A 19,264-nucleotide genomic window follows, 5' to 3' on the forward strand; every position below is an offset into this window, starting at 1 on the left:
TGCACGGCTACTGCAACTGCCCAGCTCAGCTCCACTGCCTGTGAAGAGCTCACTCACTTGCAGCTCGAGTGGAAAGTGTTGCCCCCCCCCCGCAAGCAAACCCCTGATCTAGATGCTCCATCATCGGGTGGAGCTCTCTTCCAGGTGAATACCTCCTCCCCCCAGCACCTCTCTCGCCTGCTCCAAGGACAAGAGATGGAGTTCTCCAGTGGATAAGGTGCTGGACGTGAGACCCAGGCGACCAGCCTTCTTGCTCTTCCCCTTACTGATTGTGTGGTCTTGAGCAAGGCACTTCCCTTTTCTGTGACTCTGTCTGCCCTCCCACCCTTATGCTGTCTGCTTTATTTAGGCTGCAGGTGCTCCAGGGCAGCAACTGTCTCTTGCCATGTGTTTGTACAGGCTGTAGCACGATGAGGCCTTGATCTGGTTGGGACACTGTGGGCTACTGTGACACAAATAAATCATAAGGATGAAAAATGTCAATTTTTCTTCCAATTTACAAACTGATCTTCAGCGTTTTACCTGGACCTCCAGGGCAAGGCACCCAAATAGGCTGCAGCAAGGGATTCAGACACTGGATTTGGGCTATGCTACTTTTAATGCCTTGGCCAGAGGCCATGCTGATTGGATCAGTACCTAGGCACATGATTTCTCTCAGTGCAATACCCAAGCTGCTGGGCATGCTACATGGGCCCCGTCAGTGCTTCTGCCAAAACAGCACCCCCAGCAGGCCCTAGGCTGGAAGGCCTTTTCAAATGATCGCTATTTTACTGAACAAGCTGCATTTTACACACTTTGGATGCAAGTATGCACACAGCAGAGAAAGAGTGAATTGAAGCCAGTGGCAAATTCTGAAACTCCATTCCATCCCCCAGGGAGGTTAGCCCAGACCACTCTTGGCTTGCATCTCTCTGTACCCCATCTCTCCCACCTTCTATTATGCTCTGAAGGTGGGTCAGGCTTATTGATGTGGGAGGGGGAGGCAGGTGTCATATATTCATGTCCTAGCTGCAGTTACTGAACTCTCCCAGTTGAATTTCACCCACCCAGCAATCATCAGTTTTGTTGCACACTTTTATTTACAGAAAACACAGAGATAAAGCATTAATTTTGTTTGTTTTTTAACAAACCACCCAATCAACTAAATTTTTTTTGGCACAAAGAATGTCACAGGTGTTACCAAACAACCATGGATCAGCAACCGATTGACTGCTCAGCCCAATAACACGACTTAAACGAACAGACATATTGAAACGAGATTGAAAAATTGGGAAGTTATTTCACATTCAGCTAACAGCATAACCTGCTCGGAACTGGGAGGCAAGGGGGAATTATTCTGGAGGGGACAACACCATTCATAAATTATATATATATATGTATATATATATATTTCTCTTACATTGTAAAAGTAAACAGTGCAAAAGTACAGTACCCCTGGTACCCTTCGGTTTGGAAAGCTTGAAGGTTGTTTTGTACATTGTGTGTGTATTTTGTAAACATTGTTACCCATCCACAGTTCTAGCTCTTGCTTTGAGACACCCAAAGCCCTTGCGTCCAAAGCGCATTGTGAGAGAGAGTGGCCTCCTTGCCTTAATGCTGTTGAGATTCCCATTCAAGATTTAGTGCAAATTTTGGAGAAGGAGGGAAATAAAATAAGGCAACAGTTAGAAACAGTCCATATCAAAAAGCGAGCATAATGCCTGTCTTACAAAAAGGGCAGGAAGTCCCTTTCTTCCACCAGGCTGATGGAGAGGTTCTTCAGTTCTTCCTCTGAGCCCGCCATTTTGTAGCCAAGCTGTGCCAACACCTGCTGGCAGGCGTTCTGAGTAAACTCCACAATCTCGTAAGAAAGGCGGAACCGCCATTTCTCTGCTGTTGCGGCCGAGTTCCGGACAGTCCCATACTTGTGTTTGGCCGCGGACCTGTCCCCTCTTGTGTTATTTTGTATCCATCGCTCAACGTTGCTGTCCATGGGAATGCCCAGGAAAGTGTAAATCTCCTCAGTCTTTTTCAGGGGATTTCTGGCCAGGTCTTCGTACCTTACCAGCATGTATTTACCCTTAAGCCAAGGTGGTCGGTTTAGTCCAGTGGATACAGAGTTCAAAAAGTCCTCACAGACTGTGGTGAGCTGGGTCACATCAAGGTTATAGGGCTTCCTGCCGGTACCATCCCAGATCCTCCAAAGTCTATAGGTGTCTCGGAAGGTTTCGCTCCTGGAAGCTAGGATACCTCTGGGGTCCCTCACCAGCTGTATAACCTTCAGGTTTAGTCTGGGATCCTCCACCAAGGCTCTGAGGTCACTGACCTCTGGCACTCGCACTGTTTTGATGGCCACATGCCCATGCTCTTTGCATGACTCAGTGGCCAATGTCAGATTTAAGGTGCCACACTTTTTCACGCAGTCTCCTTCTTCCAGCTGGATATCAATGGGCCCCAAAGATTCACAAACCGGTGGCGAACACAAGGCCTTGCTGGCTCCCCTGCGGAACAGCCGGTCCGTCGTGTGGTTCACCGGCTGGGGTTTGATGTAGTTCTCAAGAAAGTATAGATCACAGTCATAAAGGCTCCTCAGCAAGTCTCTGCTGGCGCCCAGCATGACCCGCCTGTCCGTGGTGCTCTTGCTCTGGGTCAGCTTTGGAATCAGAGTGTACTGGACATGGTAGAGAGGCTCAAATAAATAGAAGACATCAAAGTGCTGGTTAAACAACTGCCCAACAAAAGAGGAGCCACTCCTGGTGGTGGCTAGGATCAGGACGTGCGTCTTTCGGGAAAGGTTATAAGGAAAGGTTGGGCTCTCGTCACATAGCCTGTCAGCCGACTCAGTCTCTTGGCTCAGGCTGCAGTTCATGGGATTGGGGACGGGACAACTGTGGAAGGACTTGGCGGTGAAGGTTCGGATTGCTGTGTACTGGATTGCGATGGATGCCAAGGCTAGTAGGAGGACAGCCTTCCAGGAACATTGCATGGCTGGTCACCTTCATGGAGCTTCTTTACAGGTTGTCTTAGTATCTGCAACACAAAGAGAGGTCACAAGTTGAGCAGAGAATATTGCTCAGGACACAGAGTTCCCTGCACTAAATGGAGGTCAGATTGGGAAATGACAAATTAAGACTAGTAAGAAATCTAGCAAAGGGGAGATCAGCGATCACCATATGACTTAGGGATTCACTCCCATGCTATGCACCTCCCAGCCCTATCCCGGCAAGAGGAGTGAACATTAAGGCACATCCTCTTAGCCTCAGAAGCCATATCTACAGGGACCTTCAACCCAGGAATGAGGGTCCTCCGGCATGAAAGGCATCTAGAAAATGCAGAGCTCTCTGCTTCCTCTGTACCTTGCACCCTCCTGTGGGGAAGGAGGCAGGCGATGGCCCTGGCCACACTATGGACATACCTTTATGTACTGCCACTCTAGGGGAGTTCATAGCAGCTGCACAAATGTAGGGAATCCAATAACCACAGGCTGTATGCTGGGCCATGTATGTAAGTCAGCTATCACTCCATCAATCAAAGTCACTAACACCCAGTCCTGGTAGATGTGGCAAGAACGAGGCAGGGGACCTAGAAATAGGGTGAGTCCATCTTCCTGTGTAGCATGCCCAATTTGTGCCAACAAATGCTTGCTCTGTGTGAGGGAAAAGGCAGCCCCTTCACTTTTCTCTTCTAGAGCTGCAAAAGTCCACCCTGGCCAGGATAGGGCGGTAAACCTGACTAATAGTGCACAGTCCAGAGTCAAGGGATTTCCGCAAGCTAGATGGGCCTGACATGGCATTGTGGGCTTCCAGATTCATCTCTCAGCTCCAGAGCCATCATGTTTTACTAGCTGTCAACCCTGCAAACCCTGCCTGGCATCTGAGAATCAAGTGAGATTCTTATCTTCTCGCACCTGCTAATGGTTTTGCCATCAGATGCTACTGCACAATCTTTAGATTCTATTCTCCATTATACCAGTGAGTCCCCATGAGTGGGAGCCAATCCTGTGCCTAGAGACAGCACATGTTTTCTCCCCCTGTGGACTGCCCGCAAAGATAGCACCAGAGCCCAAATGCAAGGCACTTTGCTGACTCATGGCAGAGATCTCAGAGCTGGGCACATTCCAGTTGCTGCCAGTGGGAGCTAGACCCCAGAGTGAGAAGCTCCTAAAAGCAGCTAGATTGTGGCTGACGTGGGTGCAGCAACGTGGCCATGTGCTCCAATTCAGACGTGACACGAGGGGATGTTTGCCAGGAGCGGAGGGTGATTGACTGAGGCAATAGAAGGAGGTTGTTTTCCTGCCTCTGCAAACTGCAGCACATAAAACTGCGGAAAGATGGTTAATGCTGGAGTCTACCATTGACCTTCCCATATTGTGCCCTAAACACTGTTGCTTCCAAACGTGTAAGCATGAGAGCAAGAAACACGGCAACTCAGCAATTAGTGCTGAGGCCCACAGCACCACAGTGAGGCTTTTGCTGAATGTACGTTCACAACAACAGCTTTCAGCACGCACGGTCTCTCCTTTGCTCCCTCCAAAGCTGGTCTCGGGCATGGTGGTGGAAGCAGAGCTCAGCAGGAGTCCAGCCTCTTGCTGATGAGGATACAGGGGAAGCAACCATGTTTGAACATGGGCAGAGGAGGAGACATCCAATGTCTGGGTGGAGACAACCATTCATAAAACCAAAGTATTGGAAAACAAGACGGGAACCAACCTCGCACAGTCCCTGCCACCTTCTGCGTTCAAATGGAGGGGACCCCCACCCCAAGCTGCATCATCCAGCTGTCACAACGGCTGCTGTCTCCCTGGCAGCGGCTTATTTTATTCCGCTTTGCATTTTTTTTCAGTGATTTCCTCCTTGTTTGCATTGGGGGCAGTGACTAGCCTCACTGCCATGTTGCAATAATAATAGCAAGCTCTTGCACCTGTAGACCTCAAAGACCTCTTATGAAGTGATCAGTGTTGTTATTTTGTAAATGGGGAAACCGAGGCACAATGCAACAAAGTAATTTGTCCAAAGCAGGGGTGGGCAATAACCTGGACATGGTTTGCCAAGATTAGTCCCCAGGCAAGCTGCCATCGGCGATCACAGCTCCCATTGGCTATAGATCATCATTCCTGGCCAATGGGAGTGGCAGGAAGCTGCAATCCCCAGTACCTGCATCCATGCAGCTAAATATAGCAGCAGGAGCTAACCCTGGCAAATCAGAGCCAGCCCGTGGGCCAGTATTTACCCATCCTTGGTCCAAAGTCACTCTGCAGTCCAGAGGCAGGACTAGAATACACCTCTCCTGGGGCACAGTCTCCCATACCACAGATGATGATGATGATGATGACACCTCCTCATAAGCTGCCTGTGTTTTCAGCAGCTTGGGGCAGACTTTATAAGAAATGACCAGGGCAAGGGGCTGAGCCTTCCCAGGACAGACTCAAAGGGAAACCTAGAAAGTCTGGCAAAAGAGTCTGTGGCAGAAGCCCAGGAACCCAGTACTGAAGATGGGACGGGGTGTGCAAATGGCTACGGCGGCAAGAGTGTGACTCAGAGGCAAGAGCAGGCGAAGGGGGAGCACCATGAGCACAGGATGGATGGAGAGACTGAAGAGCAGGAAGCATTTTCTGCTGATGCAAGACTGCGGCCCAGTCCCCATGAACCAAAGGGGCAGAACTAGGGATGTAAGTCGACTATCCAATAAGCCAACGCTTATCAGATAGTCAAGGGATTAGTCGACTAGTCGCTTCCCCATCCCTTGATGCCTCTATCAGAGACAGCAAGGAGGAAGCAGGAGCCGGTGCTGAAGGTAGATAGCTTAAAAGCCGGTTCCCCCAGCACCGTGTCTTCAGGTAGCAGGGGAGGCAGGGAGGTAATGGGGACCCAGCATGAGCCAGGAATCAGCTGATTCCAGCTCACACCTAGTCCCAGACACGATTCTGCTTTTTAAATATACTAAGAGCCAACAGACTCTTAGTCCATTTAAAAGGTTGGTGCGCAGCAGGAAGACCCTTTCCAAGCTGGGAATCAGCTGATTCCCAACTCGCCCTCGGTCCCTCCTGCTGGCTTTAGCCTTTTAAATGGATTAAGATCCAACAGGCTTAGTTCCTGGGTGGGAGCTAACCTCACTGCAGCTCCCCACTTAGCAACTAGTTGATGGAAAATCCATCAACTAGTCGATTACTTGATTAAACTAAATTTAACATCCCTCGGCAGAGCCCTGTGCCTGTGACCCATGTGGCCTGCTAGGTCCCCGAGCCACACAGCATGCTAATATTGGAAACAAGGGTTTAAAATATTTAAAATAACCTTTGAATTTTAAAGACCTGTTTAATGCGCTGGATAATGTAGGCCCCTCCCCCTCTGCACCCAGAGGCATCTGCTGATCTGTTGCCTGAGATCACCAACAACTTGCTTACGCCAATGGCATCTCCGCATGTAGCTGATGCTCACCCTAACGCTACCCTGCGAAGGGAAGAGCATATAGAGGGGCTAACGCATAAGGAGCCAGGGAATGGAGGGTCAACCTGGCTAGCAGCTGCTACAACTCCCCTACTGTCTCTCAGAGCCCTGGCTGCAGCCTGCCACAAAGGGTGGGCCCAGCACATTGCTTTCCTGCTGCGGGCAGGCTACTTTGCTCAGCTGCTTGCTAACAGAGCAGGTAAATTGGAGACAGCTGTGATGCAATTGATCCCATGCTTCTTTCTCCTGAGTAGCTGTGAACTACGCTGCAGGCATTTGCTCTCAATGTAAGGATGGGAGGGGGACAAGGGAGAGGGTGTGTTGCAAGGCAGGTTAGCTCTGTGTACATGGGCATTTGTGTCCATTAGGGATGTTAGTGTAGCTGATTAACCAATTAACTGATAAGCAAAAGATAATAGGTTAATGCTATAGACTACACACAGCTCCCTCCCCAAACCCTTGCCATTACATTTTTTAGCAGGCTGGCCAGCAGCCCGGCTCAGTTCTGGCTCATGCCAGGTCGAGAACCTACCTCTGCTGCAGCTCTGCATTTAAAGTGTATTAGGAGCCAGGTAGGTCATGGCTCAGTTCCGTCTCGCGCCGGTTCCAGGAGCTCAGATTCCCCCTTAGACAGAGACTGCTGCCACCCCACATTGCTGCCTCTTTATCAGAGGCAGCAGCACTGGGTGACAGGCTGCCAGTCCACAAGGTCAGCTGGTTTTTAAACTGGCTTCCCTCATGGACCAGCTCCCTCCTGGCACCCTGCACTGCTGCCTCTGATACAGTGGCTGCCGGCCCTGCCCCTGGGGACTATAGAATTGTCAACTAGCCAATAAAAATGCTTGAGGTTATTTGACTATTCAATTAACCAATATTTAACATCCCTAGTGGCCATACATGCCCACAGGTGTGCACACCCAGCTATACGGTTAAACAGATGGATTTGCCACCATCACTCTGGGGGTACGTCTAGACTACATCCCTCTTTTGACAGAGGGATGTAAATTAGGCACTTTGAAATTGCAAATGAAGCCGGGATTTGAATTTCCCACATTTCATTTGCATAATTGTGTCATGGCACTCTTTCAAAAAAAGCGCTATTTTGAAAGTAAAACCGCAGTCTAGACACAGTTCTTTCAAAAATAAAAGCCTTTTTCCAAAGATCCTGTAAACCTAATTTTTTGAGGTTTACAGGATCTTTCGAAAAAGCCTTTCCTACCCGTCCCTATGCCAGGCTGCTCCCCAAGAGAGTTTGAAGTCAAACTCCAATGGCTAATGCTAACTGCAGTGACCAAGCTAGTCCACCCCAGAGATTAGCAGTGTGGGTTAGATGATCCCCAGCTTCTGCCTTCCCTCTACAGGCTTCCCTGGGGACTCTTTTTTTCCCCTCATTTAGTGCTTTACACATACCTCTCACAGAATGTGACTACATGTAGCTCTGTGCATGTGGAGCTGCAGCTCTTGGTACATGTCTTCATCTGTGTCTAGGGCTCTCTAAGTGTCAGTGCACATGTGTGGTTCTGTGTGACTGTCTCTGCCTTTATCCATGGCAGCCACTGCCCCCACGTGTGCTTGTGTGTCCTGCATGTTAGCAACTAAAGATTGCTGTGATTGGTGTTCTAGAAGAACCATAGGCAGGATCTTTGCATGTACCAGGATTTGTGTCTTAGGGTATGTCTAAACGGAAAAGTTATTCTGGAATAACAGTCGTTATTCTGAAATAACTATGTGAGTGTCTACACAGCAATTCTGTTATTTTGAAATTTATTCCAACTTCTGTAAACCTCATTCTACTAAGAATAAAACCTAATCTGAAATAGCTATTTCGAAATAAGGCAAGTGTAGGCGCTCCACTGCTGCTATTTCAAAATAGCCTCTCACCAGGACCATTCTAAGTTATTCCTCCTAGGGCTCTAAATTGAGAGAGCACGTCTACATTAGGGGAGCCTGCCTCGGACTAATTTTGAGGCGTCAGTGTAGACGTGCTATTTTGAAATAAGCTATTTAGGAATAGCTTCTTCCGAAATAACTGTGTAGTGTAGATGTGGCCTTAGTATGTGAATGGTGCATGCGCCTGCATGTTGCTCCCTGTGTAGCCATATGTCTGCATATGCAGCAGTGAGATGCTTTAATCCTTCTCCTCTTCACTCTCTTTTCTACACACACACTCTCACGCGCTGATCCAGAGTAACAGCTTTGAAATACCCTGAATTAAGCCATTGCTCCTGCACACCTAACAGAACAGGGAGGCCAGTTTTTCTCTCTCCCCTCCTCCAGCAAGCTTGCCCATAGCAGCTAAGAGCCAATGCTCGGAGGGGATTTCTGAGTTCTGTCAGGGAGCTGAACTAGCCAGGCCAGCTTTAATATGCAGGGCCTGTTCAACCACAAAGCATCTGTGGCTTTAGCATATTAAAATTCCTGACAGGCCTGGAAAAGCACAAAGTTCCTGGTGATTTTCCCCCTGAGAGGTTTCTGCTGTTGGCGGTATGTGGCACACCCATCACCCTGACGTGCCCCGCTCTCCAGGGGCTGCGAGTGTTCTGCACGCTGAAACACAAGGGGGCGGGGGCTGCTTTGCTCAGCATGGAGCCTAGCTTAAATTGTACTTAGTTACAGAGACCAGCATACATTAGGCTGGAGCATGTTTTTCTAGGGGTGGGATGAGTTGGAGCATTGGGAATGGGGCAAGGAGCCTTCCACTGCCATGTCAGATCCATCCCACCATGGGTGCTGGAACCATTTTTAATGTGCGATTGCTGAACGCTATCATCATTGAGTTGTTAGTGCTACTTCAAGCCCACCACGCCTCCTTCCAGCATCTTTGCACCCAGGCTGACTGTGACCGCAAGTTCTTCCTCTCTGATGGCTGTTTGGTGGCCCCTGGGAGAGAGGCATTAGTGGCTTTCAGTGCAACCCCCATTGGGCAGGTGTCCTCGAGCCAAACCTCCACAGTTATTGCTATCTTACTGACACCCTGAGCAGAGGGGCCTGGAGCCTGAACTCCCTGCTCTCTCCTAGGGATGGTCCCCTCCAGGGCAGGGTTGAGCCACACTGATGGGGCAGGGGGAAGTGCACCTTGCCCTTGTCCATACTGAACCTGTTCTGGGGCTGCACAGGAGGATCAGATCTGGACCCAGCACTTCTCAGCCCCGTTAACTATCTACCAACACTTTGACAGATAGTGTGTGCAGGTGTGGAGGGCAGGGAGATGCAAGGAATGTCCATTGGTGATCCTACTGGGAACTAGCCTTGGCATATCAGTACCCACCTTTGATAGGAGGGCTGCCCCAGAGGGACCCAGGTGCTAATGTGTCCATACAGGAAATATCTCAGCTCCTCTGGTATCCTGTCAAACTCCCACCCCAAGTGAATTCTGTAGGGCCCGCCTATGTCTTACCACCTCTTTCCTTGTTTCCTCCAGTGCCTCCCATCACAGCCTCTTTCTCTGCATGTTCTTCCCCAGACACACGCCCATTGCACTGGTCCCGTCACTAAGGCTCTTTGTTCCCAGTCAGGGCAGCTGAAGAGCAAGATCCTGGTTTCCTCTCTGCTCCTGGCCCTGCGCAAAGGGAGGCCCACACACACACACGGGCTCTCGGGCACAGCAGCCGCTTTGCTTGTCAGTTTTCTCTGCATACTGTCCAAGCAGAGAACTCTCCGTTCCCCTCTGGTGGCCACCGGTTCTACTGCGGCCTCCTGAAGGGCTCAGACTTTGCTTTGCTTTCTCTTTTAGGGCAGGTGTGGCTGATGAACGCGCATGGACAGTGAGGGCTCTACAGTGCCCACCACAGCTACACAGGGCGAGGCCAGGGGCTGGGAAGCTTCATGTGCCTAGGTTCTGCCATTAACCCTGAATGCTGACCTGCCACCAGCCTGCTCCGTTCTCAGGCAGACAGACGGAGACACTGTCTCCTGAACGCAGCACTCCTTGCTGTTTCAGCTATGCCAACTTGTACGGGGCAGAGGGGAGAGATTTCTATGGACACGCACGTGAGACTGAAACCAAAGGCTGGGCAGCGCTCCGAGGCAGAGTGATGGACTGCAGGTGAGTGACCAGCCTGAATTGTGCCCTCTCTGAGCCCCCTGCAGAGGAATCAGCACCCGTCAAGGCCTTCGGCCTGCGGTAGGCAGTGGGGAACAGGTGGGGTCATGCAGCCAGGATGGCTGGTTTGCATTCTGAACCAAAGTGTGAAACGTCTTCCCTCCCTTTGCCAGGCCCCCCTGCCTCCCAGCAACAGTGCTTGTGTCACGGCTCCTTCAGCAAGAGGGCAGGTCCCACGGCATTCGGTTGGGTCACTGTCAAATCCAGAACAAGCCACTCTCAATCAACGCCTGCTCAGCACAGCCAGCGAGAGGTGGCGCCCAGAGGGAGCGGCACAGCACAGTGCCTACCACAGTGTTGCAAGTAAAAGGCAACTCCAAGCCAGGGCCAGTTCAGTGCAGCTCCTACCAGCTGCATAAATGAAACTCCCCCGCTCTCATGGAGACTGGGGTCCTCTCAAAGCAGAGACTGTTCTAAGCAGCTTTCATCGTCATCGCTCGCATCCCCAGCAGCGTGAGGATGGGGAGGGTCCCCCTTCCCATCCTGCCCTCATTGGGGTTAGTCTAACCCCAGCAAGGAGACGAGCAACCCCTGAAGACAATGGAGACATCAGCCAGAGGTGAGTGTGCTGCAGCCCCTCCAGGTGCAGAGATGGGATGGGAGGCAATGAATGAGGAAAGGCAGGCAGCCCCTAGAAAGACCAAGGCACACTCTCCAAGTAGCTTGGCAGGGCTGTGACTGAGACTTCCCCTGGCCCCAGAACACTACTGTTCCAGATAGTGCTAATGTACCGGCATTGGGGAGTGGCTGGTAAGACTGGGCATTGCTTTCATGGCAGGCTTTTCCTCGCTTCTCCTTGCCAAACACAGAGCCTACAGCCTGGTTGCGGTAACAAATACCCCAGAGGGGAAGACAGAAACACCCCAGCTCCCTACACCAACACACAGCGCATCCCTGGAGATTGTGCTTGAATTTTCAGAAGAGCTCAGCCTCCCACTCATGTATCCAGAACTGCCCAGTTCCCATGGGCAGATGACATGGTGGGTAAAAATGCCAGTGCCCTGTGTAACTTAGTGCTGCCACCAGCGGAGCTAAACTGCTGCTAGTCACAGTGGGAAATATAGCCATGGGGGATGCCCACACCAGGGGGCAGAAATCACCTTGTCCGGTAAATCTGGGATCATGTGCAACACTAATTGTGATTTCAAAAATCAACCAACAGGCCTGTTGTTTTAAAATATCATTATTTTGGTGGCAATTTCATGATTTTGTGGGCCTGAGTCCTGAATTTTGAGCCTTAGGGGCGGGCATTCCCTCCCCCTTGGCCTCTGAACACTGTTCATGATCACTTCAGGCCCACGCTGGCCCCAGAATGCCACACAATGACCTACGGAATGGCACCAATTGTAGCAGGACACTCCCAGCCACTTCTGGCATTGGGATATGGACACTGTCAATTTTAAAAGCAACATTCCAGAAGGGTTGTTCCCCTCCCCGCCTCACATTCCCACTGTCTCATAGGAGGCAGGTTAAAGGTAGTAAAGCACCCAGAAAGACAGGAGAGGCGGGTGCAAACACCTGCACCCACATCTCCTAGCTGGCACAGCTGCTCTGCTGACAGAGTGCAGGCAGCAAGCCAGCCTGGCAATCCAGGAGCATCAGAGATCAACGCAGTGAATCAACCTGAATGGTTGAATGAATTACCCTCAAACAGAGCAACAAGTGTGGCTGGATACACCAAAGTCTCTGGGGAGGGAGTCCCTGAACTAGGGAGTCTCTTACCAGGTTTGATGATAATGTTTTGCTTTTATAGCTCAATAATGGGAGTACTCTGCTGTATGCTCAAATCAGGGCTGAGCTCATAAGCTACGCAGGTTGCATCTGGTCAGTAGAAAACACAAGCTGCTGCAGTGATTGGTGTCAGGGATGCTCCATTCTCTGTATCGGTGCTGGGCCCAACATTCCAGCCTGGCGCTAAGGAGCGCTGCGCAGCTGGAGGTGCTGTCAAATCTCTTGTGTCATTCAAGAGCTCGTGTCACTTCTTTTAAGCTGGGGCATGTCATCCCCACATCACCCTACATTCTGGCCAAATCCCCATGCAAGTTAGTCCATTCTGCCCTCTCAATTCCATCTGTAGGTTTGACTGAATACAAGAGTCTTTTCCCCTCTGCCTTAAAAGAGTGCGTAGCACTTCGGTGTGCCTGACTGGCTCATTGCTCCTCCCAAGAGGTGGCTGCATTCAGTGCAAGTAATTCCTATGATCTGCAAAGTACTTTGGATTCTCTTGAGGTGGCATATGCTTTACCATGGAAGGTGTTAATCACACTTATGTATTATCATTGCTGTTAAGGGAGGGGATTACTGAAGCTCCTGAGGGTGACGCGGTGTAATTGCTCCCTCCTCTTTTGGTGTCTCTCTTAGGCAGCTCTCCTCCTCTCACCGAGATTCATGTGCTTAGCTTTGCTATCCAGATTTGAGTGCGTCAGCCTCCTTCAGCAGCTCCTGCCTTCCCACCCATGCAATCCCTATGAATGAAGGGCTGTGTTGTGGCCCAGCTCACTGGTGAAAATAAGGCTGGCGGGGAAAGGAGACGAGGGGGAAGGAGAAAATTCAGACAGCCCCCGGGGCAGAGCAGTACCGTGCGGTTAGGGCAAAGGGCTGGAAACCAGAGGAACCTGAAGACAGTAGAAGTGCCGCATCACACCATGCCCAGCGCTGCTGAGACCCATAGTAAAAGCTCAACCCCCTTTCTAACAGCCTGTTGCTGTGACTAAGGAAAGGAGTAAACAGGAGCTCTTTAGACCTATCCAGTGGAGCCCCACACAATGCACCTCTTCCATCACAGTAGCTCTGGCTGGGGCTGACCCCTCTTTGCAGCTGTGCAGTGTTACCACCAAACACAGTGCCACCCCCAAAACTGATCACAATGAACGAGTCTGTTCCCATGGAAACCATACAGTGACTCAGGACTTCGGGACCAGCTCAGAACATGATTGTGAATATCAAATGCTCAGGGAGATTTAGGGTCCTGGAGTCTGTGAACGAAAGGGGCAGCAGCAGCAGCAGATGGACTGTGTTGCTGATGCACCCCGCCCTAGTAGGCAGTTCCATGCACACGCTTACATAGATACACAGGGCAGTGCACACCCGCAACCATATCCAATCTACTCCCTGAGTCCACAGCCAACAAACCCCTTCCACTGACACAGGTGTTACTGCAGCATTTCGGAGTCATTATTGCAGTGTGCACCTCTGGGGGCACTCACCCAAAACATCAGACCCACCCCAATGCCTAGCCACACTTGTGCACAGGCGCCACACCCACCCATACCAACCATGATGCAATAACTCCAGTTCCCTTCACCTTTTGCAAACTCTTGGCCCCGCTGCCCTCACCCTCACCCTCACCCTATAACGCTGTCTCAGCTCAGCACCTTCCATCCCTGAAGCCCAGCACGCTCTCCGGACAGGGTGAAATGTGACCATCCCGATCTGCAGAGAGGGAAGCACAGGCATGGAGAGACCAGCTGTGCCTCTTCGGAGCGCTGGCCAGTTAACAATCCAGCCAGGCTCTCACTTCGCAGGGCTGTTTCAGCAGGAGCTCACAGCTCCGTCAGACATTTAGTTGTAGGATTGCGAAACAAAGCCTAGCGGGGACCCAGCAGGTTCTGGCTCTGCTGCTTCTTGACACCCCATGATTGAAGAATGGCTTTGTCTAAAAACAAACTGTTGAGGCCATTCAGGCAGAAGCAGTGGGGTCCTGATGGGGTTTAATCCCAAGCAGTAGGCAGAGCTACGGTAGTTTAGTTGTATGTGAGTCTCTGGAAATCTGTAGGGCCATTGGGGTGAGGTATGTCCATCTGGGATGGCTCTGATGGAGCTGCCAGTATTTCCCTCCACAAGGTGTGCCCCACACTGCTCCCCCGGAGCAAAGGGGGACTCTCACTGGGAAAGCTGGAATTAAAACAACCAGTTCCTGCCCACCCCAAGTCCAGTCAAGATGTGGGATGTAGAGAGGGGGTCCGGTCTTGTCATGGAATAGCCTTTCCTCTCCTTTAGTCCTGTAGGAATGTAACTGCTCTATACATCCTGGCAGGGTTGGCACCTTCTTAGCTCTCCTGAAGGGCTACCGTGAGCACCAAGCAGTCCCCTGGGTGTGGGTTGTCCTTGCTCTAACCCTTTCTTGCTCTTACATGCTGTGTCGTTCATCCACCAAGCTGCCTCCTCCAGCCCAGAAATGGCAGCAGAGCCCTTTAGGATGAAGGGCACCATCAGAACATGCAGTAGGACAATATGCCCTTTCCCCCTCATTGAAATCCTCCATTGTGGTTTCTGATTGTGATTTTTCTAGAGCCACATTTCTCCAGGCATAGGCATTTTGAGCTAATTCATCTTTGGCAAAAAAGCTCCAGCCCCAACCAACTCAAATGTTTTCCTGTCACAACTATTGCCTTGTATCTAGTTATCACTTGGAGCAACAGCTGCTTTTAGAACAGCTTCTCCAGGCTTCCATCTTCTCTGAACTGTTCTCCAGCCTCACACCAGGAGCTTCTCTGGCAAGTGCTGGCTAGAAGGCTCCTGCCTATCTAAAAGCCTATTATAACTCTTAGAACAAGTTCCTCTTTCTCTCCCATGACCTACTTTTTCACAGGGGCATCATTTTATGCTAGTTCAGTGGGTGATGCTTCTATCCCAGCAGGTTTCATCTCCTTTCGAGGACCCCCATAAGGAAGGGAAGCATTATTACCCCCATTTTACAGATGGGAAACTGAGGCATAGAAGCAGCTAAATGGTTTGCACATGTTCACACAGGCAGTTTAGTACATAGAAGGGACTAGCATCTGGATCTCTCAATAGCTAGGCCAGGCGCAGCCTATTGCCTCAACCACTGATCCATTTCTCCTCTTCCTGCTTTTGTGTTGGGGTTTTTTCCCCCCACAAGCCTAATCCTTGACTATTCAGAGTCCCTGAGTGGACTCTCCATTCTAAAAAGACCACTCAGCTGGGTATGGGTGAAAGCTCTTCACTCAGCCTCTCCTGCCCCTCATCTGTCTCAGGTAGTTCAGACCAGTTTGGGCCTAAGAGATGCTCCAGCATCCAGTTATATAAACACCTGATTGTTTCCAGCCACTCAAGTCCTTCAAAAAGCTACAAATACCCAGGCAAACCAGACACAGCTGTCCAAAGGGACAGGGGCTCTGGCCTCCTCATGGCATTAGAGAAATGATTCAATTAGTCCAAACAATGCTGATCATTATGAAGAAAAGGAAGTTTCCACCGAGGCTCATTTCTACCGCCAGGTTCTGATCAAGAGGTTGCTCAAATCTGCTTGTAATTGCTTCCTCTCTTGCTCCAGAGGGAGCTCCTAGGAGTTAATATCCCAGGACTGGTGCCATTGTGGAAGTGTGAATAGAAGAAAGCCAAACGCAGCAGGAGAAGGGCCACTCTGGTCTGTGCAGAGAGAACAATGGCCTGAGAAATAGGAATGGCGGGGGAAATGACACTGCCTAGGGACTCCAGGTGATTTTTCCTTACCCTGGAAAGTTGTGAAAGGGTTGCAAGGTAGGAGAGTGAGTAAGTAAGTAGCAGAAACTTCTGGGTCAGGTAGGAAGAAGGGGCTAGCCAATGGGGCATTCCCAAGGAGCCCTGCCAATCCTTTGCCTGGCTAGGGAATAGGAGACCTTCCCACCCCAGCCTTTCCTCTTGGGAAGAAACAACATGTCAAGTGCCCGATTTTTGCCTGAGAGAAAATCAGCTCCATGGGAGTCTGAAGCCCTCTGCCCTGTGTGTCCTTAGTGCACCTTCCCAGCTCAGCACAAGTCTGGGACTTAGTGACATTTTTGATACAGTGACTAGCATTATTGAGAGGGATAAATAAATCCCAGCCAACCCACCCCCCACACTGAGCACTGAGCCACCTCACTGCCCTGAGCGGGAATCACCCTCCGTATGCTGAAGCCACCCTCTCAGATTGGTATTGGCCCCGTTACTCTCCCCGCAGTGGGTATCAGCTCCCCCTCCCTTGCCTAAGGGATTTCTTCCTGGCCATGGCCTGTGACAGGAGACTGGCTGGACCAACACCCCCTCTGAGCCAGCAAAGCAATTCCCAGGCTCAAGTGCAGCTTCCTGCCAGCAACAATGGAGCTCAGCTCTCGCCCCCTACCCACTGCACCCCCCATGGGGCTCAGCTCTCACCCCCTACCCACTGCACCCCCCCATGGGGCTCAGCTCTCACCCCTACCCACTGCACCCCCCATGGGGCTCAGCTCTCACCCCTACCCACTGCACCCCCCCATGGGGCTCAGCTCTCACCCCTACCCACTGCACCCCCCCATGGGGCTCAGCTCTCACCCCTACCCACTGCACCCCCCATGGGGCTCAGCTCTCACCCCCTACCCACTGCACCCCCCCCATGGGGCTCAGCTCTCACCCCTACCCACTGCACCCCCCCATGGGGCTCAGCTCTCACCCCCTACCCACTGCACCCCCCCCCCATGGGGCTCAGCTCTCACCCCCTACCCACTGCACCCCCCATGGGGCTCAGCCACCGCCCCCAGGCACTGCTCTCATTAACGGGGCTCAGCTCTCACCCCCTACCCACTGCACCCCCCCATGGGGCTCAGCTCTCACCCCCTACCCACTGCACCCCCCCCATGGGGCTCAGCCACCGCCCCCAGGCACTGCTCTCATTAACGGGGCTCAGCTCTCACCCCCTACCCACTGCACCCCCCCCATGGGGCTCAGCTCTCACCCCCTACCCACTGCACCCCCCCATGGGGCTCAGCTCCCTCTACCCACTGCACCCCCCCATGGGGCTCAGCTCTCACCCCCTACCCACTGCACCCCCCCATGGGGCTCAGCTCCCTCTACCCACTGCACCCCCCCCATGGGGCTCAGCTCTCACCCCCTACCCACTGCACCCCCCCATGGGGCTCAGCTCCCTCTACCCACTGCACCCCCCCATGGGGCTCAGCCACCGCCCCCAGGCACTGCTCTCATTAACGGGGCTCAGCTCTCACCCCCTACCCACTGCACCCCCCCCATGGGGCTCAGCTCTCACCCCCTACCCACTGCACCCCCCCATGGGGCTCAGCTCTCACCCCTACCCACTGCACCCCCCCCATGGGGCTCAGCTCTCACCCCTACCCACTGCACCCCCCCATGGGGCTCAGCTCTCACCCCTACCCACTGCACCCCCCCCATGGGGCTCAGCTCTCACCCCTACCCACTGCACCCCCCCCATGGGGCTCAGCTCTCACCCCCTACCCACTGCACCCCCCCATGGGGCTCAGCTCTCACCCCCTACCCACTGCACCCCCCCCATGGGGCTCAGCTCTCACCCCTACCCACTGCACCCCCCCCCATGGGGCTCAGCTCTCACCCCCTACCCACTGCACCCCCCCCATGGGGCTCAGCTCTCACCCCTACCCACTGCAACCCCCAATGGGGCTCAGCTCTCACCCCCTACCCACTGCACCCCCCCATGGGGCTCAGCTCTCACCCCCTACCCACTGCACCCCCCCCATGGGGCTCAGCTCTCACCCCTACCCACTGCACCCCCCCCATGGGGCTCAGCTCTCACCCCTACCCACTGCACCCCCCCCATGGGGCTCAGCTCTCACCCCTACCCACTGCAACCCCCAATGGGGCTCAGCCACCGCCCCCAGGCACTGCTCTCATTAACGGGGTTCAGCCCGCACCCCCATGTCCGCGCCCCTACCTGGGAACCGCCCCGCCCCCCGTTGCTGGCTCTCCGGAGGGGTGGGGGTCGCGCCTCCGTGCCCAGCCCCCCCGCAGGAGCCCGCGCGGCCGAGCTCGCCCCACGCACGTACCTGGCGCTGAAGTGCGGAGCCGCTCCGGGCGCAGCGGCAGGAGCCCCCCGCCTCTCATTGAGCCAGGGCGGCTGCCGGCCCCGTCTCCCGCCGCGGCTCAGGCCCCCTCCGTCCCGGCGAGCAGCAGCGGCGGCAGCAGCATCCTGTCTGGCCGGCTGAGCCCGCGCTGGCCCCTCCGCATGGCCCCGGGGCAGGCGGGAGCGCGGCGCGGCTCGGGGGCTCCTGCTGCAGCCAAGGGGGCCGGGGAGCCGCTTGCACAGAGCCGGGCACAAGTTGCCCCCTTCCCTGGCTGCTCTGCGGGGACCCGCCTCCCCCGGGCGCTGCGAGCGAGCCAGGTGCCTGGGGCGCGTCAGCAGGGGCTGCAATGGGGGCTCATGCCGGTAGCGAGCAAGGTAAATCCATCTGCTGCCTGTGCGGAGACCCCGGGGAAAGCAGCCACCGGGGCGGGGAAAGGGGCAGATCCCAGCGTCCACGCCCCTCCAGCTCAGCCCCTTTCCCCCTTCCAGCCCCCGAGTCCCTCTTCCAGCAGGCACGGTCCGGGGTGTGAGCGCAGAGCCTCCCTCTCGCCTCCTCCTCCCTGCGCAGCTTTGCTCAGGCTGGCGGCAGCTCTGGGCTTGAGCTACAACTGCACAACAAGCAGCCTGCTCAGTAGAGCCAAATATGCAGCCAGCCCCCCGCTCTGCCTCTGTCATCATCCCCACCCCTCTGTAGGGTTAGTGCCCAGCCCATGCTCTGCGCTGCCTCAGGAGGTGAAACACCCTGCCCAGTCTCTCGTCTGGCCTCTTTCCTTCCACTTTCCAGGGAGATTGGCAGCCGGAGAGCCAGGCCAGTCTGCCTTGGGTAAGTCAGCGGCACTAGACCTCAGCAGTAGCTGCTTTGTTCTGTCCAACCAGCAGAGAACTTTTATGCTTCCAGATAAGTCGTCTCTCCATCTTAAAGGGGCCCACACCCTAAAGAGCTTCATG

General features: G+C 53.3%; 1 protein-coding gene across 1 annotated transcript; it reads right to left on the reverse strand.

Moving 5' to 3' along the window:
* Positions 1 to 1,041: 1,041 nt before the first annotated feature.
* Positions 1,042 to 18,969, reverse strand: CHST1 (carbohydrate sulfotransferase 1). The gene is made up of 2 exons (XM_075927556.1): positions 18,300 to 18,969; positions 1,042 to 3,009 (listed from the first exon to the last, which is right to left on the reverse strand). The coding sequence occupies exon 2, from the start codon at positions 2,963 to 2,965 to the stop codon at positions 1,706 to 1,708; it is 1,260 nt and encodes a 419-aa protein (XP_075783671.1). The 5' UTR covers positions 2,966 to 3,009; positions 18,300 to 18,969; the 3' UTR covers positions 1,042 to 1,705.
* Between the last annotated feature and the right edge of the window lie 295 nt (positions 18,970 to 19,264).

Source organism: Pelodiscus sinensis, chromosome 4, assembly GCF_049634645.1.
Source record: "Pelodiscus sinensis isolate JC-2024 chromosome 4, ASM4963464v1, whole genome shotgun sequence".
In the NCBI taxonomy this organism is placed as follows: Eukaryota; Metazoa; Chordata; order Testudines; family Trionychidae; genus Pelodiscus; species Pelodiscus sinensis.